We start from the raw sequence: 26,763 nt of genomic DNA on the forward strand, positions 1-26,763 counted from the left end.
AAAAGGTGTATCTTTATAAGGAGATTGTCGTGCTACATCCTTTCCCCACCCACTTCGGTCGGGGTCATGAGGGGGTCATTGGGCCTGGCGATGGGAGAAGCCTTCGTCTGAGGCACGGGCGGCAGGTTTGAAAATGTGGGGGGCGCGGAGCCTGGTCTGGGGTCTGGGCCGTGGCTTGCTGCCGAGGACAGGCGGCTGGTAAGTACTTCTCTGGCAGTTCGGTGAACTAGAAGCAAGGTGCTGGTGGGGGAGGGAGAGAAAGAGGAACAACCACTCGAGCACCTTGGCCCAACATACATCCTGCATGTAACATCATCTATTCAAGTTCAGGTTTATCATCACGGGTGTCCAGACCCCCGGGTAGCAGTGCCCTGAAAATCAGAGCAATGCATTACAAGCACGACAAACTTAAGTTAATGTAGTACTGCATATCACAATAACACTAAGTTTGTAAAAACAAGATGCTGGAAATCCAGAGCACCAAGCACAAAATACCGAAGGAACTCAGCAAGTCAGCATCATATACGGATAGGAATAAACAGTCAATCCTCTTCAGGACTCTGATTGTGAAATCTTGCTGTGCAAAGCAGGTCTTTTCTTCCTGAGACCAGACTTAAAAAGTTCTTTGGAGACACATAAGACCACAGATGTGGGAAATCTGGAGCAATGCTCAAGGTACTCGTGAAATTCATCAGTTCAGGTGGCGTCATGGAGTGAAAGGGACAGTCGACAATTGGGGTCGGGACACTTCGTCTGCACCGGAAAGAAAGGGGATGATAACTTGTATTAAAATGTTGGAGTAGGAAGGGCTGGAGCTGGAACTGGCTGAGATTCTAGGTGAACCAGGAGGTTTGACGTGAAGTGGGGGAGACTGGGAATGATATCAAAAGGTGGCTAGCCCTTTGTCACTTCCAGCAAACACCTCCCAGCTTCCAACATCATTCCCACTCTCCCCCTTTCCTCATCTACTTAACGCATCCTCCCCCCTCAACTGAATCCACCTATCCTGCCAAATCTTGCACTAACTCTTCCACCTCATCATCTTATACTGGTTACCTTCCCATATTTCCAGATGAAGGATCTCGACCCGAAACGTTGAATGTCCATGACCCTCCATAGATGCTGCCTGACCTACTGAGTTCCTCCAGTATTTCTGTGTGTCTCTTCAAATGTTCTTTATAAATTGTGTATTTTTATTTGGGATGCCATACAGATGCTGTGTGACCTGAGGCAATGGAAGGTGATATTGAAGTATATATCTTTCTTTTCTCCCAAATTTACCAGCTAAGTTTATTTGGCCTGTTGTTCACCGATCGTTCATTATGATTAAATTCATGATGAAAATGCACTGTAGCTCACACTATATCTGTGGAGGGAGAAACAGAATTAATGTTTGAGGTTGTGTCAGATTTAAATTCCACCTATCAACCCTCCGCCCATCTTCAATATGGGCTGTTTTCCTCTCTCCGTTAGCACAGTCAAATCTGTCTGGCATATATAAAAGCACTGCTATTGAAATTAATTATGCTTCTTTGTACTATAACCCCTTAGCTTCCTGCATTAACTACTTTGTCTGGACTTGATGCTCACTGCTGTTTGTAAGGAGTTTGTAAATTCTCGCCGTGACCGTATGAGTTAGGGTTAGTAAGTAGTGGACATGCTGTGTTAGCACCAGAAATATGGCAACACAGATGCTGCGGGAATATGGAGTGACAAACAATCTGGTTGAGTAGCATCTATGGAGGAGAGGAAATGAATTGTCAGCAACCTTTAAATTATAGAGAAGCAGAGGAGAGGATAAGACGAAGACAGTTTACAAAGATGTTGTCAGGACTGTATTGGGACCACAGCTCTTTACGATTTATGTCAATGATTTAGATGAGGGCATTGAAAACTATATCAGCAAGTTTGCTGACGATACTAAACTGGGTGGCAGTGTGACATGCGAAGAGGATGTTAGGAGAATACAGGGAGACTTGGATAGGCTGAGTGAGTGGGCAGATACTTGGCAGATGTCATTCAATGTGAATAAATGTGAAGTTATCCACTTTGGAAGCAGGAACAAGAGGGCAGAGTATTGTGTGAACGGTGTAGAGTTAGGTAAGGGAGAAATGCAAAGAAACCTAGGAGTCCTAGTTCATCAGTCAATGAAGGTGAATGAGCAAGTGCAACAGGCAGTGAAGAGGGCAAATGGAATATTGGCCTTTATTACAAGGGGAATTGAGTACAAGAGCAAGGATGTCCTTTTGCATTTGTACAGGGCCCTGGTGAGACCACACCTGGAATATTGTGTACAGTTTTGGTCTCCAGGTTTAAGGAAGGACATTCTGGCAATTGAGGAAGTGCAGCGTAGATTCACTAGGTTGATTCCTGGGATGGCAGGGCTGTCTTACGCAGAGAGATTGGGCTTGTACACACTGGAATTGAGGAGATTGAGAGGGGATCTGATTGAAACGTTTAAGATAATTAAAGGATTTGATAGGATTGAGGCAGGAAATATGTTCCAGATGTTGGGAGAGTCCAGTACCAGAGGGCATGGATTGAGAATAAGAGGTCAGTTATTTAAAAGAGTTGAGGAAGAGCTTCTTCTCCCAGAGAGTTGTGGAGGTGTGGAATGCACTGCCTCGGAAGACGGTGGAGACCAATTTTCTGGATGCTTTCAAGAAGGAGCTAGATAGATATCTGATGGATAGGGGAATCAAGGGATATGGGGACAAGGCAGGGACTGGGTATTGATAGTGAATGATCAGCCATGATCACAGAATGGCGGTGCAGACTCGAGGGGCCGAATGGTCTACTTCTGCACCTATTGTCTATTGACTTGACCTGACTTACAGGGGAAGGTTGAATAGGTCAGGACTTTATTCCCTAGAATGTTGGAAAATGAGGAGAGATTTGATAAAGGGATACAATATTACAAGGGGTATAGATGGGGTTTGGGTGGCGGAGTAGAGATGTGCTACTCCCCTCCACTGGCCTGCAGATCACCCGTGGTTTTAGCTCCTGCTTAGCCACCCACTCCCCCCACCCCGATCAGTGCCATGGGAGCAGGTGGTGGATGGTCTTATAAGCAGCTGGTGCATATCACAAGCCCTGATAATGCGACCACTAATGCCAGGCAGACAATCTCTGAAAAATATTGTTATAGACGATGAGATAAAGAAATCTTTATTAGCAAAAAGAACTTTAATTCAAAATAGGCTTATTCCTTTTACAATGGATAATAAACTTTTACATAATTGGTTCCAAAAGGGGATTAAATATATAGGTGATTGTTTTGAAAGAGGTATATTGATGTTGTTTGATCAATTAAAAAATAAATATAAAATATCAAACAACACTCTTTTCTGTTATTTTCAATTAAAGGCTTATTTACGAGAAAAGCTGGGTCAAACAATGTTGATGCCAAAACCTAGTGAAATAGAAATATTAATTCAAAAAGGAAAAATTAAAAAATTTACATCCTGTATGTACAATTTGATTCAAAAACAATTAAATTAGGAATTCATAAATCAAGATAAAAATGGGAATCTGATTTGAATATTAAAATTGATGGAAAAAGCTGGTCAAGATTATGTTCTGATAGTATGATAAATACAATAAATGTTCAACTTAGATTAGTACAATATAATTTTTTACATCAATTATATATAACACCACAGAAAATAAATAGATTGAATTCAAATATGTCTGACCAATGTTTTTGATGTGATCAAGAAATTGGTATTTTTTTACATTCTACTTGGTCTTGTTTTAAAATTCAATCATTTTGGATAAATCTAAGACTTTTATTGGAACAAATTACTGGAGTACAACTCCCACATAGTCCAATATTATTTTTATTAGGAGACATTGAAGGGACAATACCAAAACTTAAATTGAATAAGTATCAGAAAAAATTTATAAAAATTGCATTGGCAGTAGCCAAAAAAGTTATCGCAGTTACTTGGAAATCTGATTTATATTTAACTATGGATCATTGGAATAATAAAATATATAGTTGTATTCCACTTGAAAAAATTACATACAATCTAAGAAATTAATATATATTTTTGAAAATTTGGCTCCCATACCTACAAAAGATAGGATTAAATACATAGGTCCTTTGAAAATAAAATTATAAAGTAATTGGGGAAAGTAAAAATTAAAATTACTTTGAACTCCATGGAGCATGTGGGGATCCTCCGATATCCAGGCAATCTTTCTCTTCTTTCTTTCTTTTTTTCTTTCTTTAGACAAGAGTTGGGGGGGGGGGAGGGTTAATATTATTTTTTCTCTCTCTTACTATTTTATCATTACATTTATTCTTTGTAATTTTCTAAAAATTTAATAAATAAAAAAAAGAATATTGTTAACGGCTGGGGTCACCCATCTTGTAAAGACACTGCCCGGAAGGCAATGGCAAACCATTTCTGTAGAATTTGCCCAGAACAGTCATGATCATCGTAATGATGATGGATAGGGTAAATACAAGCAAGCTCTTTTCACTGAGGCTGGGTGAAATTAGAAGTAGAGGTCATGGGTTAAGGGTGAAACGTGAAATGTTTGAGGGGATCATGAAGGGGAACTTCTTCACTCAGAGGGTGATGAGAGTGTAGAATGAGCTGCCAGTGGAAGCGGTGGATTTGATTTCAACTTAAAAAGAAATTTGAATATGTACATGAATGAAACAGGTATGAAGGGCTATGTTCCAGATGCTAGTCGATGGGACTTGGCAGAATAATAGTTTGATGCGTACCAGATGGGCAGAAGGACCTGTTTCTGTGCTGTAGCACTCTATAACTCTAACAAAGGGAATATCTGTGATAGAATGGGACCAGAGTTTAAATGGGGATAGGTTATAGAAATTAAAGATTAAAGGTAAGCTTTATTTGTCACATGTGCATTGAAACATTGAAAAACATACAGTGAAAACAAGTCAGCGAGGATTGTGCTGTGGGCACCCCACAAGTGTCACCATGTTTCTGGTGCCAACATAGCATGCCCACTAGTTACTAACCCAAACCGGTATGGTCCTGAGGAGAATTTACAAACTCCTTACAGGCAGCAGTGAGAATCAAGTCCAGGCAAAAAGGCTAATGGGGGAAGTTAAGGAGTAATAATGCAAAGAAGCATAATGAATTTCAATAGCAGTGCTTTTATATATGTCAGGCAGATTTGACTGTGCTAATGGAGAGAGAAAAATAACCCATATCAAAAATGGGTGGAGGGTTGACAGGTAGAATTTAAACCTGATTATTATGAGGTAATGCATTTTAGGAAGTCCTGTTAGGAGTAGGGCATAGAGCACTACAGAATATTGATGACCAAAGGGACCATGTCTGTAGTTTCTTGGAAGTTTCAAGAGAGGGTGGCGATTATGGTCTATGGCATGCTCAACTCTTATGCTGTTTGTAGAGCATGGAAACAGGCCTTTTAATCCATCTCATCCATGTGTTACCCAGTGAGCTAATTCCATTTACCCGTGTTTGACCCACTTCTCTCTAAACTTCTAGCTATCTAAATCAGGTTACCCCTTAATCTCCCACATCTCTGGAAATAAAGTCCTAGTCTACACAATATCTCCATTTCCCCCCACCCAAAAGTACAAGCAACATCATGATAAATCTTTTCTGCAATATTTCCAGTTTATTAAATGCTTTTTTTATAACAAGGTGACCAAAACTGTATATAGTGTTCCAAGTACTGCTTCGCCAATGTCTACAACGTACCTTCAACACTCTTATGCTCAATCACTACTCAAAGTTGTAGCCAAAACTTTAAATTGGCTCCCTGGTACTACAAGCGGGAACAGCATCCTTCTCTCTATCCAATAACCTGTTGCAACTTTACTAAAAATCCTGTTTAGACTTGGAATACTGTGTGCGGTTCTGGTCATCTCACTTTTTGGAAGGATATGCTTGCACTGGACACTACACAGGAGCTTCAGCACGATATTGTCTGGACTTCCATCATGGGGAGAGATTACAGGGGTTGGGTTTGTTTACTAGGGACTGAACGAGTCTGATTGATGTATCTAAAGGGGAGTGATAAGGTAGATAATCAGATTTTTTTTTGCCATGGTACATTAATTGATTTGATAACCTGGTACATAGTTCTTTCTTACTCTTTGCAGTAAATTTCATTTTGTTCATAAAAGAAAAACTTAGATCTTGCTGGCCTGTGTTTTCCTTTGCTCTGTCAAATAGCATTTCCAACCATGAATGTTTCCAACTCTATACCTTAGATTTAGTCTGCTACAAACACCTACAAAATTGTCTTTCTGTGACTGAAGTCATCTTTGCATCCCTTAGTGTTTTCTTCAATTGTCTGAAGAAGTACTGAAAGCCATAAAAATCAAAAGTCTTAGAATTTGTTGTACAAAGTTTTGCATCTCCTTATGCAGACTTTCTGTCCTGGATTCATTTCAGTCGATTACTTCTAAACAAGATAATGTTGAATGACCAGCTAATCTGTTTTTAGTTAGCAGCTGAAGAAGAATGTTTGCCAGAGCATGGAGACCTCTAGTAATTGAACCATGAGATTTTTATCAGCAGCCTAAATCTACATATGAAGTACATTGCATAAAATGCCTTATTCATAAAGCAGTATCTCTGAAAAAAACAGAAATTTTCAGTTCTGCTTTATATATAGTAAGAATAAGCAGATGGTCTTCATTTACTTAATCCAATGTAGAGCCAGTGATATCAGAAATTCATCACTGTGGGAAGGTGATCACAACTTTCAAATATTAAAGTAAATTCAGTTCATGTTCTGTGTCTCCTGTGTGGAGTTTTATCTGTGTTTGTGCTAAACTGGTCATGTTTTCTTCTCCTAGTTCTTACGTTTGTTCATTGGAGGCCCAGTGCCGATATTTACAAACAAGTTTACAGAGGCAGCAAGAAGCAACAGAAAAGGAGAAAGCCTCTACAGAACTAACACAATCTAGACAGTCAGCAGCAGACTACAGGTATTCCATCTCTTTCCCAGCTGCATTATTTTAAGTGTTTTCTTGAAGGTAGCCAGGTGCCTATTTTTGATCTAAATGGTATAATTTTACTAGTCACCATCAAGAAATAGTAACATTTTAAAAAGTAACAATTCATTTCCTCTGCTTTCAAACAAGAATTTTAATAAGGGCCATTGCAAAATAATCTGGTCTTGCAAGTGGAGCAAGGCAGTTGGTTTATATAGTTTAGAGGGATTTTTATTTTGCTTGCCAAATCGGGTTTTGAATTGGACATAAGGTACCTTGTTTATTTCTGTCTACTAACAGTACAAAGCTTTACCAAGTATCCTACTATTTTAACTCTAATTTGATCTATCTAACGTGTATTGTAGTAAAAGGTTAAAGAAAATTTATTCTTGAAGTATATTATGTCAACATATTAAGTTGGTGCTGGATCCCAGGAGAGAGTATTTGTGGAATGCCTATTAGATAGTTTTTTTAGAGCAGCTTGTGGCTGAGCCCACTAGGGGAATGGCTATTCTGGATTGGAAATTTTGTAATGAACTGGATTTGTTTGGGGAACTTAAGGTAAAGGAACCCTTAGGGGACATGTGATCACAATATGATAGCTAAAGTTGGCTGTGGAGTGTTACAGAGGCTTGATAAAGGAGCTGGCCAAAGTTGAATGGAAGAGGACACTAGCAGGGATAATGGATAATCAGCAATGGCTGGAGTTTCCAGGAGAAATTTGGAAGATGCAGGATAGATACATCCCAAAGAGGAAGTACTCCAAAGGCAGGATCACGCAACCATCAGAGATGTAAAGAGTAAAAGAGAGGCGAGAGTAGATATCTGACCACTGGAAAATGAAACTGCATAGATAGTAATGGTGGGCAAGGAAATGGCGGGCAAACTAAATAAATAGTTTGCATCAGTCTTCAATGTGGAAGACTCTAGCAGTATGCCGGAAGTTCAATAGTGTTGGGGCAGAAGTGGGTGCACTTGCTATAATTAGGGAGAAAGAACTTGGGAAGCTGAAAGTTCTGAAGGTAGGTAAGACTCCTGAACCAAATGGACTACGTCACAGGATTTTGAAAAAGGTAGCTGAAGAGTTTGTGGAGGCATTAGTAATGATCTTTCAAGAATCATTAGATTCTGGCATGTTTCTGGAGGACTGGAAAATTGCAAATATCATTCTGCTGTTCAAGAAAACTGAAGTCAACTGTGGTGGCATTTTCAACGACTCTTCATCTCATGATATTTATCTATCATTATTTCTTTTTCTCTTTGTTGTCTTTTGCACATCAGTTTTTTGTCTGTCCTATTGGGTGCGGTCTTTCATTGATTCTATTATGTTTCTGGGATTTACTGAGTATGCTCACAAGAAAATGAGTCATTGAAAGTAGGTTGTGGAAACAGTTCAGTGATCAGGTGAGTGAAGTTATCCCCACTGGTTCAGAGCCTGATGGTTGAAGGGTAATGAGTGTACTTCATCCTGTGGTGTGAGTCCTGAGGTTCCTGTACCTTCTTCCTCATGGCAGCTGCAAGAGGAGGACGTGGCCTGGGTGGTGCCACCACAGTTGACTTAAGTTTTCAATTGACACAATTGGAATTTGGTTGGGGGGGGGGGTGGTTGAGTTGTCACCACAATTGACTTCAGTATGCTTAGAGAGCATAAAAGTTAACCAAGTTCATCACTACTGATTCTTGCTTGGAAGTGACCACTTGATTTTTTTCACAGCATTGTGGTCAACTGGGATAGGGTAGCCTTCTATGTCTGCCTGGATAGAGCTGGTTTTAAATCTCTTCTAAGAAACTTTGTAGGGGGAATTCTTTCCACTTGCCTTTCCATGTTATTGATCACTCTGTGCTTGTAATTACTTATGACAAATCATAAATACAGGAGTTCAGTATAGTTGTGCAATATTAATCAATTAATAATATTGGGCAGGAATATAATGAACCAAATGACTTTTGTTTATTTACAGGTAATTTATGGGGTTGGGGAGGAAGATTTGAGTTAATGTTTTGCTTGTTTATCAATTATTTATGTTGTGAAATGAATACTATTTCTGTTATGTATAGTATCCTACCACCAATGCCAGGACAGGAGAGCTCTTTGCATTGGGAAGGCAAAAAATATGAAGATTTGCACATAGTGCATGTCAAGGCAACATATAATAAGTAAGTGGTGATAATTTATCCATAAAGCAAGATTTTCTAAGCTAAGCTGCATACTTACTTGTAGCCTGTTATGCCACTGGCACTTAGGGCAGCAATGAAGGTCCTCCATCTCTATTTGTCCATACCATTAGACACAGGTATAGAAGAAATTTTCATTGCGTTTCCATAACAATTTTTTTCCTTTTAACTAGTCAGGGTTGTTAGCCCTGAGCTGAACCCCTAAATCTGGAAGACCTGTTGACCACTCTTAGTTTGGCCTCTACCCTTTCACTGGTTTGGTATGGGTGACCCTGCCAAGAGCCAAAGTACAAAGCCCTGACTCCAGGCAACATAGCTCTCCAGGTCATTGAGGCACATAAGTCTCCAAACCATGATGAGGTTGTGGTCCTCTTGAAGGAAGCTGCATACTAGTCACAGCATTGTTATTCCCTTTGCTGCTCTAGGTTACAAGGAAGAAAACATTAGCTGTGATTCCTCTTCCTCTGTTTTGATTCTTGCTTGTAAGCGTGCATCTGAGAATTATTAATTTGGGACAGAATTGGCTTGGTGGTAGTTGGTATCACAGTCAAAGCTTTAGATGACATGTTGCCCAATGTGAAACATGTTTAGCTGTATTAAGACTCCTTGAAGGTTATTGACAAACAACGTGCCCTCAGGAGCAGAATTGATTGGGCAAACTGGTGAGATGAGTAGAAATGGTTGTACAGAAGTCAGTACAGCACTAAAACCTTCAAAGTAGTGTAACGGGTCTATTGTACCTCAAACAACAACCTCCATTTAAATAGAACTTTTAACATACCTGGAACTGCCCAAACAAAATTAACATTGACCCACACTAGAGTGAACAACTAAATTCAATCAATAATTAATTCAAGCCACTTGATGCAGAATACAATGTATATCAAAATTCTAGTTTCTCCATGCGTTCTTTCACTCTTCCTATCCTGCTCTCTTCATTACATTAACTGACGTAGTCTTTCTGCCTCTGATACCTTCATCTGCATGAGTATAATCCACACTCTGCTATTCCAGTTCTCTTCAGTTGCCCTCCCATTAACCTGCCTTTAGGATTGTTGGCTGATTCAAAAATTTCCTTTCCACACTCTGTCCTCTCCCATCCACTTCTGACCTTGTGAACTTAGATTGTGTTCAGGTGCTCTAATATTTCAAGTTTAAAGTTCCTGAGTTTATGTTTAAGTTATTTCATGGACTCAGTTCACTTCATCTCTGCAAGTGACTCCAACCCTAAATAATTTTACAAATTTTCATTCTTCTGATTCTTTTATTTCACGTTGTTATGTTTTATCTTCTCCCAATAATCTCTCCCACTGCTTTGGGCCTAATTTTTGAATTCTGCCTTTTGAATTAACTTTCTTTTCAGATACCTCTTGAAAGTCATTTTAAACTAGCCTTTCCATACTACAATTCTTTCTTTGTTCTACTTTTCTTTTTTTTTTACTGCATTTTCTTGAAACATATAGGTTTTTTTTGCTACAGATACTGAGAAAAGCAACACACATAAAATGCTGGAGGAACTTAGCAAATCAGGAGGCATTTCTTTCATAGGAGCTGCCTGACTTGCATGAGTTCTACTGGTATTTGTGTGTGTATAGGACTCCTTTTTTTCTCTTGAAGTTTCTATGCAAATGTAATTTGTAATTTTTTTTGACAATATCAGTATTTGAATATGCTCTCATTGGCAGAATGGTTCTATGTATCAGTTAATTGCTAAGTTTTTGACTTCCACTTTTTAGCACCATCCTCTCTTACTGGTCAACACTTTCTTCTGCTGACTGAAATGATAATCATAGCATCTCAGGTAGCAGAACCACTGAACTATCCCTAGTCTGATACCAGTTAGAGATCTTAACCAGGGAGGTCCTATGGTGATTTTCACAGGAAGTAAGAAAAGCACATCAGAGCAATCTGAGGTCAGGGTCTCTTGCAGCCCAGATAGAGAGGAGCAATGTTTTAGTCTTTGTGAAAATAGCTATAATTGACATGGGCTTGTGCATCAGCAATAAGCATTCTTTATCTAGTTTAAGATAACTTTGTGGTAATTAAGTAACCTACAGATTTATATTGATTATTTTCTTAACTTTTTCTCTCTCTCTGAAACGCCATTATATTTTTCATAGCACGCATATTCAAGTTACTACCCACGATGGGCAGAGCATGGTGCGGACTTCATGTGGTACCGAAGGGTTTAAGAATGCAAAGAAGGGAACCCCCATTGCTGCTCAGACGGCCGGCATTTCAGCAGCAGCGGTAAAGCAGCACTTTTTCTCCCCAATATAGATAGTTAACTTGCTCGTATATAGTGAATCTGAGAATCAGTTGACACTTTTGACACTTTTTAATAAAATCCATGAATCCCTAAATCCAGAGTTCACCAAATTTCCTGTAGAGACTTGATTACACAGTGGTTCTTTTTGTTGAAGACACCAATCAATCTGAGCAGATATATATTTGCATTCTGCTGGCTGTATGGGTTCAACATGAAATAACTTTGGGCAGGTGTCATTTAATTAATAGTAAACATGGTCTCACAGGATCGAGCATACTGATTTAGAGAGGCTACAAAGGTGATTGGTATGAGAAATAAAAATCCCATGTTATTGTAGTACAAATTGCCAAGTGATTTTTTTTTTGGCACTGATTCATTGTTAATGTAGGAGAGAGAGAGTTGATGTGTCCTGGGAGTGCTTGACTGAACATTGTGGAGGGAACCACTCTGCATTGAACACATTCTCTGTCTCATTGGGGACCATTTGATGCTGATGCTGGCTCCATTTCTAAGAATTAATGTCCCTTGCCATGAAGCACACATAAATTCATCAATAACATTTGCCCTTTCCCTAGTGAGAATCTGTAAATATTCTAACAATATCCTCTTCAGACTGGCAGACAGTAGTCCTCATTCAGTTTCCCGATTGATGTCAGGCTGGATCTCAAAAATAATTAGTGGTATCGGCCAAGGTATTCATGCATTATACATTTGCATCATTGTTTTTATCTACAGGGAAATATTAAACTATTGATTAGAAACATTGCTGAGAATTTTTTCATTTTTATGTTTAAGAAATAGAAGGCCTGAGTCTTTCATAATTTATCTATAAAAAGCACAATATACCAATTCCCTACTTACTGGACCTGTGTTAGCTTAAGCCTTGAGGTAAATTTTCAAGAACATAGGGCCAAACACTTTTGTCTGAATTGCAGATGTTGGGAAAAGAGTTAAGCAATGCAAAACTCCTGGGGTAACCCACCTGCTAACTCAGCATAAAGATCAGGTTTCTGGTCATGGGCACTATAATGGTGATGCCATTATAGACTTTAAAAATATAATTGCAATCGAAGCATAAGTTACTTTATGGTTTGTACCAGAGGCCTAATGTACATTCCTTGAGTATGCATTTTAAACTGTGTCTTTGGCATCAATGATGATTTCTAGTGGTAGGGTGTTATTCAGTTCAGAATTCTAGCATTTCTTGATCTGTTTTAAACTTTTTTCCCGCACATAGAGGGAGGGCTAAATCATTTTCCCCTAGTCTTTCTGTGTTATGCTTTTTTTAGGTAATTTGATTTTTTTTTCATCTTCTATTATAACAAGTTTTTTTCAGAACCTCTAACTAGGGGATGAGCAATCTCCTAGAAATTCTACAAACTCTGAATTGGGGAATATATTCCGAAGAATCAGTCTGTGTAAGATATCATCTGTCCCTAACTAAAATCAACTAGAGGATGCTAGTCTGTGGATAGTGGCAACTACTTTTACAATGCAAGCTTTTACCAGATCTGGATTTTGAAACCTTGAACAAAATGAATTGTTCAGGGATACTGGCAGCCTTAAGTGGACATGCAACCCAAAGGCCAATGTTGTATTCATCAAGGACCATATTAAAATACCATAGTGTAATTGGGATAAGCTTTCATTTGTACATTTACATCTAAAAGGTGTATTTTATTGTCCTGAGGCCCTTGTACTTTCTGCCTGAAGAGAGCATGGCATGGGTGGTGAGGATATCTGATGATGGATGCTCCTTTCCTACAACAGTGTTTCAATGTAGATGTCCTCAATGGTTGGGAGGGCTTTACCGTAAGCAATAACATTGACACAAACCTAGTTCCTGCTTGGCAGAAGATTCCCATGGCCCCTCATCTACTAGCATGTCCATCACCTGACTACTTAAACACTCATTAATCTGTGTGGACTGTTAATAAGCCAGGCATTCCTGACCAGGGAGGACCTATAGATCACATGGCCGATCAGTTTGTGTTAATTTGTCCTCTACTCCATCTCATATACAGGTGCTACTTTCAAGCAGCAAGTTTACTTGAGGGTTCAGCCTGAATGATTTGTAAAATTCAAAATAATTGACAAATGAAACAGGGTTCTACCCACAATTAACACTAAAGCTGTATCTTGAGAAGGTTGCTCAGTATCTTGTTCCTTTTCATACATGGTCCTGGTCCCTGGCCATGGTGTATAGAGATGTCCTTTGGATGCCCTTTTGTATCTGGCTAATAGGATCACAGCTATCAGCCACTAAACAGTTCAGGTGTCATGTCATTCTATTCTGTATCTGCCAGCTACATCTTGTGCCCATATGTTAACTTCCTTTCACTCATTTCCAATTCTCTCCACTCTTATCAATCTTGTCTGATATATTTCAAGATGGGATGTGTATTCATCCTCTTAAAATCTAAGACAGCTATATTTGCATTTATGGCTAGGAGATGCTCCTTATAGAAGACTAGCACCCTTGCAAAGTTGTGATGCTACTATAAATAACTATTCTGATAATCAAACCCTACATAATTTAACTATGTTTGTTGATGAACGAAGCTGCAAGGAAATTTGAACCTAGCTGCAGATGACCAGACATTCGTAATAAAAAATTGACAGATGGGAAGGAATTAAAAACTCAACTGTAAGGTGATATTTCACATTCTTCTTAACCATCCAAATCCACTGCAACTTGAATTACAATTCTAAACATCTCTTGGAGCAATTATGTTGATCGAATGGAAACATGAGATGAGTCTGCTTTTCAATTAAAAGTTTATTCTGTTCTTACCTGCATATTTTTGGTTATCATATTTCTGGTAAATTTATGTGAATTCTTCAAAGTAACAGTGAGTTTCATTTACCAGATTGATCAAATGAAACAAAACCTGATTGTATACCCTCACTTATTTAATCTTGTTGTGTTGCTGAAACAGTATCTGTTTGCAAAATGAGCTGCTTAACTCCAAAAGCCCACATTTTAGACCATAAGATATAGGAGCAGAATTAGGCCATTTGGTCCATCGAGTCTGTTCCATCATGGCTGATTCATTTTTCTTCTCAGCTACATTCTCTAAACTTCTCTCCATATCCCATCATGCCCTGACTGATCAAGAATTTATCAACCTCTGCTTTAAATATACATAAAGATTTGGCCTCCACAGCTGCCTGTAGTAACAAATTACATATTTTCTGAGAAGACATTCAATATTTTGTGCAAAAAATACGACAGAAATAATATTCCCATAAATTAATTTTGCTATTTTCAGTTTCAATCAGTTTATAAAATCACTGCATCTGTGCTTGTTTTCTTGCACTGACTGAACTGTATTCTATTAGTCAACCTCAGTCATTGTGATTTTACAATACTCATGAAGTGACATTGTCTTGCAGAAGATAGAAAATAAATCCTGAATGTACCTCTTTATAGACACACAGATTAGCAGAGACATGGATGTATAGAAAATGTTGTTAAGAATTGTTCATGCATTTCAAAAATAGTATAATTACCATATTGCATAGTAAAGAATATCTTCAGTAGGTGGTGCTATCACCATGAAATAGTGCAGAAAAGTACACATACTAAACACAATAGGAATATTAACTCAAAATGAGTCATATGTGCTTTTACAATTTTCATATTTGTAATGAACATCTTGGTATAATAATGTTCGTTTCAGTGAGCATTCAGTCCATGATATTCAGTAGAAGCGCCATCTTTTTTTCAGTATTTAATTTTACAATTTTGTAACTTAAAGATTTGTCTGTCAGTCAGCAGATTTGTTATTGTCAAGCTATGCAGTTGCCTATTTGCCAGTCATAAGTCATTCTTCATGGACAGTCATTGATAATATTATCCTCAAAGGTAGCAGGGCAGGTAAATGAGGTGGTGAGAAAGTCAAGCCACACACACAAAATGCTGGAGGAATTCAGCAGGCCAGGCAGCATCTATGGAAAAGAATCCAGTCAACCCTTCGGTCTGAAATGCTGACTGTACTATTTTCCATAGATGCTGCCTGGCCTGTTGAGTTCCTCCAGCATTTTGTGTGTGTTGCTTGGATTTCCAGCATCTGCAGATTTTCTCTTGTTTGTGGTGAGAAAGACACAGAGGTTGTTTTCCTTTATTAGCCAAAGCTTGTAAGAGCAGGTTATGCTTGAAATGATGCAACATTGCTTGGGCCACAGCTTTAATATGATGGACAATTCTCATTGCCACATTACAGAACAGAAATGATTGCACTTCAGGAAGTTGCCAGGAATGAAAAGTTGTAGCAATGAGGAGAATTTATAGAACATGACCAGTCAGAAAGAAAAGGTGACAATTAGGCCACTGTGTCTATTCTGGTTGGAGAGGTGCTGATCTCACCTTCCACCGCTAGGTTCAGAGCCCTGCAGGTCAGTGCTCCAGAGTTCATATCTGAGTCTTTATTAATCACTCTGGCAGCTGGTAATAGTGGTTAAGGTGGAATAGGGGAAGCTGGAGGGAGATAAATGAGGTGTCTAAAATTTGAAAGAAATATAAGAGTAAGTAGTAAGGATCTATTTCCTTTAGCAAAGGAGTCAAAAATCAGCGATACATTGACTCTCATTGTAACTGGTGAAAAGAATAGATGGGGATAAGGAAATTATCTTTCACTCAGAGATAATAGAGGTCTGGAACTCACTGGCTGCCAGAGTGATTAGGCAGAAATCCTCATCACATTTTAAAAAAAGACTTGAATACATACCTGACAGCATTGACCTGCAGGCTTCCAAACTTAGTGCTGCAAGGTGACATTAGATTAGGTAACTGGTTTCCAAACTACATTGACAGAATGGCAAAGGCCCTAGCTCATGAACTTTTTTGAAGGAAAAGTATCTTAAATAAAAACTAGATTATCTTCTATCCATGCTCTCTCATTTTTCATAAATCTCTTTTTAAGATATCTGAGAAATGCTCCAGTAAAACAGTAAAACAAATTCTACTCAGTCTTAAATGAAAACAAGAAAATTCTGACAGTACTCAGCAGATCAGGCAACATCTGTGAAAATAGAAACTAAGCTAACATTTCAGATCAATACACACCAAATGCTGCAGGAACTCAGAAAGTCAGGCAGCATCAATGTAGGGAAATAAACAGACGAAGTTTCAGGACTGGAAAGGATGGGGGCAGAAGCTGCCTGACCTGTTGAGTTCTTCCAGTTTATTTTATGTGTTGCTCAGGAGTTGCATTATCTGTAGTTTTTTGTTTGTATTTCAATGATGTTTCATTGATAGCTTATTGCAAGAAGTTCCATTCAACTAAAAAAAAGTGATGTCATGATTTGTCCCTTTTTTGTACTGGCTTCACAATTATCCCCCACACAAAAATGAAACAAAGCTGTGCTTTATCAATTAAAACTTGTACCTTGATTTGACATCTAAGTTACTCAGTAATATGACATCCTCTGATTTGTTTTGTGAAACTTAGAATGATCGCTGATAATTTCAGTCTTTTGTTTTAAAGTCTTTGTTCCCCTTTGCTACATTTCCTGTCATGTTTGTATCCAATTTAATAATCAAAATTTGTCGAAATTATAGTTGGTTATTGTTTACAACATTATTTGGAATATTCATCAAAATCATGCTATTAACTGAAAAAGTTTCATCTTAGTCAGAAGTAATCATTATGAAGAGAGATTTTTGTTTACTCACCTAATGCTGATTAAACTATAAATATTATGGGTGGACTTTGGCTGTAAGAGGACGTAATCCTCATTATTTGAATTATTCATTGGACATTATGTAGCATAACACTTTCATGATAAGGTCAGTGTGTCACCAGAAACGCCATGAGAAATACCTGTGTTGATCTGCCATTCTGTTGCCTATCTGTAATTATTTCTTCATCAGTCATTCATGGGATGTGACTGTTGCTGCCATGTCGAGAATATATTGCCAACCCTTATTACCTCTGAACAGAGGTACATGGTATCCCATTTCAGAGGCCATTTAACAATCAAGCACATTACTATGGGTCTGTGATATATAAACTTTAAATACAAACAAGCCAGATTTTGAACTATTATTGATCAGTTCATTCCCAGAATAAGTTTGGGGGAGAGGGATATTGAAAATTAGTGTTTTAAGATGTTTTTAATATAAAGCTCCAAGACATTAGGTAATGAACCAATACCAAGAATCACTATACTGGATGTTCAATACACTGAGTCGCAGCAAAGGAGGATGAGAGTTGGCTTGTTAGAGGTGTACAAGATGATAAGACACATTGGTCAAGTGGTATGCCAGAGACATTTCCCCAGAGCTGAAATAGTAAATACGAGAGGGAATAATGTTATGGGTAGGCACATGGATCTAAAATTTTCACAAACTATTATAGACGTATGGTGGAAAGTGTATCAACTGGCTGCATCACAGCCTGTTATGGAAACACCAATGTCCTTGAACAGGAAATCCAACAAAAAGTAGTGGATGCAGCTCTGTTGATCACAGGTAAAGCCTTTCCCACCATTAACTACATCTATATGGAGCGATATCGCAGGAAAGCAGCATTCATCATCAGAGACCCCACCACCCATGTCATGCTCTCTTCTTGCTGCTGCCATTGGGAAAAAGGTACAGGAGCCTCAGAACTCACACCACCAGTTTCAGGAACAGATATTAAACCGCAGCCATCAGCCTCTTGAACCAAAGGAGATAACTTCACTCAATGTCACTTGCCCCATTATTGAACTGTTTCCACAACCTATGGACTCACTTTCAAGGACTCTTCATCTCATGTTCTTAATATTTTATTTTATTATTATTATTATTATTATTATTATTGTTGTTGTTGTTATTTATTTATTTTTGTATTTGCACAGTTTGGTATTTTGCACATTGGTTGAACTCTCAAGCTGGTGTGGTCTTTCATTAATTCTATCATGGTTATTCCATTAAGGATTTATTGAGAAGGGCTGCAAGAAAATCAATCTCGAGGTTGTATATGGTGACATATATGTACTTTGATAATAAATTTTACTTTGAACTTTTGATTAAAAATAAAGGGCTGTATGGAAAGGAAAATTTGGTTGATCTTGGAAGGTCAGCACAATATCATGGGCCAAAGGGCCTGCACTGTGCTGTATTGTTTGATGTTCTGAATGTTCATTATTCTGTCATGGGTCCTTCAATCACTGAGAGAAAACTAAAAAGATTTAAAATGGGAGGTTGCAAGCAGTAGCTTTTTCCAGGCTCTGGAGGAAACTATTCAAATAATTGTAGATGGAAAGTATACATTGACAAGTTGAACTAATCAAGATTAAATATAACTCATTATTAGTTATCATTTTTTTTTGTTTATTTACTGTGTAATTAGTGCACCTCAGGTCTATTATTTAGTCATGAAGTCAAACTTCTTGGCACGCTTTTGAGGTATCCATGTTCAAGATGTGAGCTCCAGCAACAGAAACAGATTACACTGGCACAAAACATCCAACACCACGGCCACCATGTTTTCTTTTGTTGGGTCTGACAGTATTCTGTTAAAACTTCCTCCTTGAACTGCCAAACTTAATGAAGCACTGTTTCTGAACCACAAAACATATATCCTGCCACAGATCTCACTGATATTCTTTAAGGTTTATGTTTGTTGATCTCTTTAAGTAGACATTTTAGATGCAAAGAGTTTTGTTTCCTTAGTTCCCTCCAGCCAGTGTGTAAATTCTCTGATGGTGAAAGTTTCCCATCAAAGATGATCAGTACTTTGGAGGATTTCCACTGTTATAATTCAGTATAGCCAGAACAGCGTCAGTATATTTTCAGAGAAATGAATACGACCCCTCCTGTTGACAGTATCATGGCATCTTTAATCAACAGCTATGCCAAGAGTGAAGAGACACTGACAATGGATATTAGAAAACATAGAAAACCTGAAGCACAATACAGGCCCTTCAGCCCACAATGTTGTGTCAAACATGTCTCTACCTTAGAAATTACTAGGGTTAGCCATAGCCCTCTATTTTTCTAAGCTCCATGTACCTATCCAAATACTCTTAAAAGACCCTATCGTATCCGCCTCCACCGCCATTGCCAGCAGCCCATTCCACGCACTCACCACTCTCTGCGTAAAAAAAAAACTTAACCCTGACATCTCCTCTGTACCTACTCCCAAGCACCTTAAACCTGTGCCCTCTTGTGGCAACCATTTCAGCCCTGGGAAGAAGCCTCTGACTATCCACACGATTAATGCCTCTGATCATCTTATACACCTCTATCAGGTCACCTCTCATCCTCCGTCACTCCAAGGAGAAAAGGCCAAGTTCACTCAACCTGTCTTCATAAGGCATGCTCCCCAGTCCAGGCAACATCCTTGTAAATCTCCTCTGCACCCTTTCTGTGGTTTCCACATCCTTGTAGTGAGACGACCAGAATTGAGCACAGTGCTCCAAGTGGGGTCTGACCAGGGTCCTATATAACTGCAACATTATCTCTCGGCTCCTAATATATTATAAGAAGGAAAATTAGAGGGGAAGCAAAAACAAATGGGAATAACAATTAATTATATCAGCAGATTTTAAAAAGATACTATCATTGATGAGAGTGCAGAGGGGGAAAAGGAATTTGCTTTTTAAAAAATAACATTTTTAGAATAAATAAAATTTGATAATTTTTGTTTTGTGGACAGAAAGCAATTGATCGGGGAATAAACTTTGTTCGTGTGATGGTGAAAGGTTTGGGACCTGGCAGGATGGTGAGTTACAGCATTTCAAATGCTGATGTTTCCATAATACCTTTTCTATCACCTGCTTATTGTTGCCTTTTTGTCTCCTGAAGCAGTTCCAAGGCGAAAGAAAACGTTTATCAAATGCATTTTTGAGATCTCAGTACATACTTGCTTAACCACCAATTGTTTGTAATTTGAATAATATATCTTTGAATGTTTAATGTATTAATATGTCCGTAAGTGTTTATTGTATGATGCACTATTACACAAAATAATTCAGATAAACAATTGTACACCAGCAGTTAGATTGTTTAGAAGCCTATACCTACTTAGAAAACTATTGAGTTTTAAAAACTTTAAAACTTCAAACTAAGATGGAGCAGAAACCTGCCTCAATTGTTTAAAAAAAAGAAATAGTGCATTACATCTGAATTTTCCAGCAGTGAAAATAATAGTCGTTACACTAACCATTACAGTACCTTTCCACCCTATTTTCTTTAAGACATTCCTTAACACCACCATCCTTATTAGATTTTTTAATGGCTTTGTGTCAAATTTTGCTTGATAATACTATTGGCCCAAGTTACTAGCAATGGGCTTTCCATAATATGGTTAGTTGTATTACGGTTGGGGAGGGAAGGGTGAGTGTGATGTTTGGCTAGAAAGAAATTGAGGACCATCCATATTTGTGATGAGACTAGAATCAGATGCAAGTGAGGTCAGCAGATTCTTTTTATTTTAATTCAGCAATATTTTTATATCAGATCTCTTCCATGGTCTAGTCTGGTAATATCAGTACTGCTCCACAACATTGAGAAAAGCTATCAACTTCTGGGCAAATATTCCCATCAGTAGTTTAAGAATTAGTTCAGCTTGACTATGTTCTATTTTTTTTAAGTTCTGAAATCACTCAACAACAGTGATGTTGCATCTGGGAAACAAGGGGTGATAAAGGGGAAAGAACAAAAAATATACCTCCGTATAATGTGTAAATCTGAAATAAGAACTTTACCTAAACCAAGTATTAGTTCTGTGTTTGAAGACCACTTTCCCTTTTCACTCTATTACAGTTAGAGTACCATTTCTCGAGGAAAAAAATACTAATTAGATAGGAAGACTGAGAAATCATTCTTGCGGTTTACCAATATTAGCTTTGTGTACTAAATACATTAACGTGCCGTGGGTGGTGTGAGTGCTTAAGAAAGCATAAAACAGGAAGTGCATTCGTCAGAACAAGCTGATTCCCTCCGCTACCTCCGTGCTTTGGAAAGAAAAATAAGTCTTTACACCCTAGAGATGGCTTCTCAGAACACTGCACATAAACATTATTCATTATTATACCCCAGACTGTCCAGAGATTAATTCTTAGCAAATTAACTTACAAAACATTTATTTGGTACACCAGACCTGATGCTGCATCTACTGATGGCATTAGTCTATTTGCTGTAAGATCTCACTGTTGTTAGTCTCCATGTGGACATTTTCTTCCAACTGGCTTTAGTCCTTAAGAGCTTAATTTCTTCAGACTTGTTTGAATGGCCAATTAGTGGAATAACCACTGTATACAGTACTGTAATAATTCTATGTATTGCACTGTACTGCTGCCACAAAAAAAATCATGACATATGTGAATGACGATAAACTTGATTCTGATATGGGTCTGTATTGTGGACTGAGAGTGCGAAGAGGACAGCAAGAGGGGAATTGTAGTTGGGAAAAGGTGAGGGAGCAAGAAGCACCAAAGAGATATTCTGTAAAGATCAATAAACCAGTTGTTTGGAATCAAATTACCTTGCCTGGTGTCTCAGCGCTGAGTCTGCCTTGCACCCACACCGTCCCCTGCCCCTGAACCTCTTTCTCTGCCACCTGTCCCACACACCCGCAGCGGCACTTCACCCTTGCAGTTCCCAACATTCTTTGATCCCACCAGATTTACAAACTCGCTCTCCACTCCACTTTGGCAAATGCAGTACTGCGCAAAGGTCTTAGGCACCCTAGCTATATATGTTTGTCTAAGACTTTTGCATGGTGCTGTACCTTTGTAGAGCTATAGAAATATTGGTACCAGGAGAATATTTATTTAGCCCATTGCCCTTATTTATGCTTTTGTACTCTCATTCCAGTTCCTTTTGTAATAATTTTCTCCAAGTGTTTCTTTAATTCCCTGTCAGTTTATCTACCTATCACAACTACTGAGTGCATTAAAGCCATATAAAAGAGAAAATTGAAGAGGTGTCCTATTTAAAAGTGTACATGCAGGACTGATAAATGGACAACCTTTTTTTTTAGAAAGAGTTTGGTCTCTGCATTTTATAGGGACATAAAATGAAAGGATAAGTAGGCACATACTCATGATGTGAGGTTTCACTGACCTTATTCCTCCTGCTTGTTCTGTCAAATCCCTCTTGACAATGATAAAGCTTTGTAATATTCCGCTCTTATTTTCTTGAAAGAATGTGAAGCTTCAGGCCAAATGATGGTGGAGAAAAAATAGGAAGAAACACAGAATGTGGCACTTGAGAACAAATGTACACGCACTGGATGAGATTTTAATAGCTCACCAATTATAGGCCCCTATCAAGAATGTGTGAAGCATGATGTCTAACTTGGGCATTATTCAATGGCGCAAGTATTCTGACCTCCATAAATGATTTTTATGTGCATTGTAAATAACTTACCACTGAGGTCTCCAGTTAAGAAGAGGATTTTCTGATTGATCCTTCCTCATGTTGTTGAGTGCATTATTTCCTGGCTATTTCTAATTTGTCTGATTTGTAGTGAAACTGATGATCTGGCACCCTCAAGACTTTAGTAATGTGGGTCTATCAGATTCCACACTTCTGGATACTCCTCTTGTAAATGATACCAACAGGCTTAATTCACCTTTATTAGGATTTAGGGTTCCCAGCCTGGGGTCCACGGACCGCTTGGTGAATGGTAGGGGTCCATGGCTTAAAAAATGTCAGGAACCCCTGATTTAGATGTTAGGCACTAGAATGATGAACTTTCCAAGGATAATTGCAACTTTCTTTACAGTGAACAGAGCTAACAATCCCACACCAGTGGATCCGTAACCTTGTCTCACAGTGCTGGAGAACTAAAGGACCAACGGGACAAGGAATTGACATTCCAATTAGAATTGGTTTATTATTGTCACATGTACAGTGAGTACCATTCATACGGATCAAGCCACTGTGCAATGAATTGAGGTAGAACAAAGTAAAGCAATAACATAAATAATGGTGATTGAAGGAAAGTTTAGGAAGCATGTTAGGTTTTTTTTTACACAGTGCATGGAATGGTGGTAGAGGGAGATATATTAGGGACATTAAAGAGACTGTTAGATACATGAATGAAGTGAAAACAAAGCGCAATGCGGGAGGGAAGCAATAGATTGATCTTGGATTCAGTTAAAAGGTTGCACAACAACCTGGACCGAAGCATCAATGCTATGCTGTATTGTTCTATGAACCGAATGAGCTAAAAGGGAGTGTATGACTTGGGACCCTGGTGAGGTTAAAGCAAGTTTAAAGGAAGCATATGAAATGTGTCCCAGTAAGCCAGATGATGTACCATCAGGATTTCCATCCAATAGGATAGTAGATCATTGGAATTTTATTGTGGCTTTTACACTTGTTTGCTGATAGTTCATATCTAATTCATCAGTGCTGCTTTTAAAGCAGTTATGATCATTGTCTGAGTGTTTATTCTCTTTCAACTGCTGTAATCTGGTTCTTGGTGATACTCCTCTGGCATACTTGCCCCTCTTTTTTTGTTTCTCTTGTGAAGGTTGTTTCTCTATCCACTAGGGTACACTTATGCTGTTGGCATTCAACCATCAGCCCATCATCTTATGTGAGTATTCAACAGCAGGCACTGACGTTAAGTGAAAATATGCTGTTCCTTTATAGAACATAGAACGATACAGCACAGTGCAGGTCCTTTGGCCACGAGGTTGTGCCAACCTTTTAACCTGCTCTAAGATCAATCTAACCTTTGTTCTGAGATAGCTCTCCTCATATATGTGGCTATCTGAGAGTTTCTTCACTGTCTCTCATCTCTCTCTCTCTATCACTATTCCTGGCAGGGTGTTCTAAGCACCCAACCGTTCCCTGAACAAAGCTTACCTCAGACATCTCCCCTATACTTTCCTCCAATGAACTTAAAATTATTCATGGTGGGCTGCTAAATTAATCATGTTTTCAAATGACAATTGTAAGCATTTTCAAGCAGAAGTGACTGAATAGTGCTGGGCACATGAATCTAGGTGGATTTTCAATAATTTACCAGCCCAAGGACTGGTAAATTTATCACCTCAAGTGAATTCTTCATTTTGAACTTTCAATCAGCTAAACACTGCTGTTGGCAGGATAAGTTTACAGAGTTTCTGATTAAAAATATGTTCAATGCTTTTAAATACATTTAAGGATATGGCTATAAGAAAATTAAGTTGCTATTTTTCTATTGCAGTCTGCTATAAAAGGACTAAGTATGGGGGGCCTCCAGGTGGTTTCAATTACGGACAACACTCCAATCCCCCACAACGGCTGCCGACCGCGGAAAGCACGCAGGATGTAAACCTTTGAAGTGTGCAACTAAGGAGGAATCAGAAGGACCAGTCATTTGTTCTAGAATGTCGTCTTTTCAACCCACAGCAACATGAAACATTTGAACTCTAATTATCAGAGGCTTGTCAGAAGAATGAGTGTAACAGCTAAATTGGACTGTGCTGGGTAAATGATGAGGAAATATTCTAATTCTGCATGTTCCCATTGAAGGGGCTGATTAGAAAGTGTTCATTTTCACAGCTCCAAGACTCTTCGTCCAAATGAGCGGAGACGGCTACAAGAACTGTCATAAAATAAATTTTGAAAATACAGCAACTCTTACCTCAAAAGCTTCTTTTCTTGCAAGTTAGTTTTTCTTATTCACACTAAAAAACTATTAGCTTCACTTTTTTTAAAGTTGATGTGGTAGCCTGGTAATTGTAGGGAAGAATTAGAAATAGATTAAAATCAGATGCATGCTCATCACCTTGGCCGTGTTCCCCACTCTAATCTTTTAATGTCCAATGTGTTCCCAGTGCAGTTCGGATAGTATGATGAACTAATTCAGCTCAGAGCTGCAGCATTTAGACTTATTTTGGGTTGTAGTATGAATGAGTTATTGTTCATCAAAATTTGTTAATATGAATTAAAGCTCTACTTTCCTTTCAGCAGGGGGCTGCTGAATGCAAAGGTTCATTCAATCCCAAGAAATTGTCATTTACATCCACAACCTTCATGAATATATTAAAGATATTAATGAACACTTCCTCCAGTTCCTAAATCGCTGTCAGACAACAATTTCAGTTGCAGATTAGTTGCAATGATATTTGAAATGAAATGAAGGACAGCAGGATTGGTGCCTAACTTCTAACCTTGCATGATTTTTGATTGCAAGTTGACACAATTGCCACTTAGCATGCCTTAGCCACACACTAATTAAGCTGCTGAGGGGTCTGTGTACAGCCCACTTACTAGAGTTATGTCAGTAGGGATCTAAAAAGAATGAAAACTATTACTACTCTAATAATATTCCAGAATTATCTGCCTGGTATATATGTTGTGTGCTTGACTAGAATAGCGGTTTAATCATAACCATCTTTTTTATTAGACTCTCCTGAGAGTTACTTTATTAGCTGTACTGTTTCTTCAAGGAACAATTTGAATAATTGCGAGTCCTCCCAGTTTGACAGTAGTCTGATAAAGTGGGAAACAGGAAAATTGGCACTTGAGTACATAAAAAAACATCTCCCTTCCCTATTCCATCTTGAAACTTTTCCTTGAAATGTTTTATGATTACACCTCTTCAGAGAGTACATTCTGAAGTTATTTAGGTATTTTGAACGAGTTTCACTACAATCATTCTTTCTGATTTAATTAAGCTCTGTTCACTTAACGTTATGTTTGCATATTTAATGCTCACTTTGGAAAAGCTTGATGAAAAACAACAGTGGCCTAACAGGAGCAACACACACAAAATGCTGGAGAAACTCAGCAAGTCAGGCAGCATCCATGATGGGAATAAGCAATCAACATTTTAGACAAAGATCTTTCTTCAGGGCTGAACAGATGAAGGGTCTTAGGCTGAAACGTAAACAGTTTACTCTCCTCCACAGATACCACCTGACTTGCTGAGGTCCTCCAGCATTTTGTATGTGGCGCTCTGCAGAATCTCTTTGTATATATGGTCTGGTAGAAGAGCAGCTTCACTGCCCTTTATGTTTGATATTCTGAAGTCCCTCAGAATATATATTTGTATATGTATAAATTAACTAATAATTTAAAGAATTTGAACCACAAAATCAGTCATAGAATTGCACAGCAGAGAAACAAGCACCTTGACCAACCATGTTCATGCTAACCTATTTGTCCACATTAGTGTTCTTCTACACCTTTGCCTTTTAAAGTGCCTGTCTAAATAACTCAAGCTAAGATTACACCTAACTCCACCACTTCTGTTGTTAATGTTTTCCAAGTATCAACCACCTTCTGTACATAAAAAAAAATACTTAATCAGAATCAAGTTTAATATCACCGGCATATGTCATGAAATTTGTTGTCTTTACAGCAACCATATAATGCAATATGTAATAATAGAGAAAAAATGTGAATTACAGTGAAGTATAATTATAT

At 38.3% G+C, this 26,763-nt stretch overlaps 1 protein-coding gene across 3 annotated transcripts; it reads left to right on the forward strand.

Annotated features, from left to right (window-relative positions):
* Positions 1–37: 37 nt before the first annotated feature.
* On the forward strand, positions 38–26,763 carry mrps11 (mitochondrial ribosomal protein S11). Of its 3 annotated transcripts, XR_009508386.1 has the most exons (7): positions 38–198; positions 6,818–6,949; positions 9,014–9,112; positions 11,251–11,380; positions 20,048–20,113; positions 23,123–23,250; positions 24,557–24,993. XR_009508386.1 is itself a non-coding variant. In XM_059952853.1 (6 exons), exons 1-6 carry the CDS (start codon positions 134–136, stop codon positions 24,662–24,664), a joined length of 600 nt encoding a protein of 199 aa, XP_059808836.1. In that variant the 5' UTR covers positions 38–133; the 3' UTR covers positions 24,665–26,763. The 3 variants fall into 3 exon arrangements, 2 of the variants coding, with proteins under 2 accessions (XP_059808836.1, XP_059808837.1); XM_059952853.1 differs by lacking the exon at positions 23,123–23,250 and having other exon boundaries at positions 24,557–26,763; XM_059952854.1 differs by lacking the exons at positions 23,123–23,250; positions 24,557–24,993 and adding an exon at positions 20,197–23,116.

The sequence above is a fragment of the Hypanus sabinus genome, chromosome 28 (genome assembly GCF_030144855.1).
Source record: "Hypanus sabinus isolate sHypSab1 chromosome 28, sHypSab1.hap1, whole genome shotgun sequence".
Lineage (NCBI taxonomy): Eukaryota > Metazoa > Chordata > Chondrichthyes > Myliobatiformes > Dasyatidae > Hypanus > Hypanus sabinus.

Coding starts and splice junctions, on each gene's coding strand:
- mrps11 (XM_059952853.1), top strand. CDS start 134: ATGTGGGGGGCGCGGAGCCTGGTCTGGGGTCTGGGCCGTGGCTTGCTG. Junction 6,950..9,013: donor CAGTCAGCAGCAGACTACAG/GTATTCCATCTC, acceptor TGTTATGTATAG/TATCCTACCACCAATGCCAG. Junction 9,113..11,250: donor GTCAAGGCAACATATAATAA/GTAAGTGGTGAT, acceptor TATTTTTCATAG/CACGCATATTCAAGTTACTA.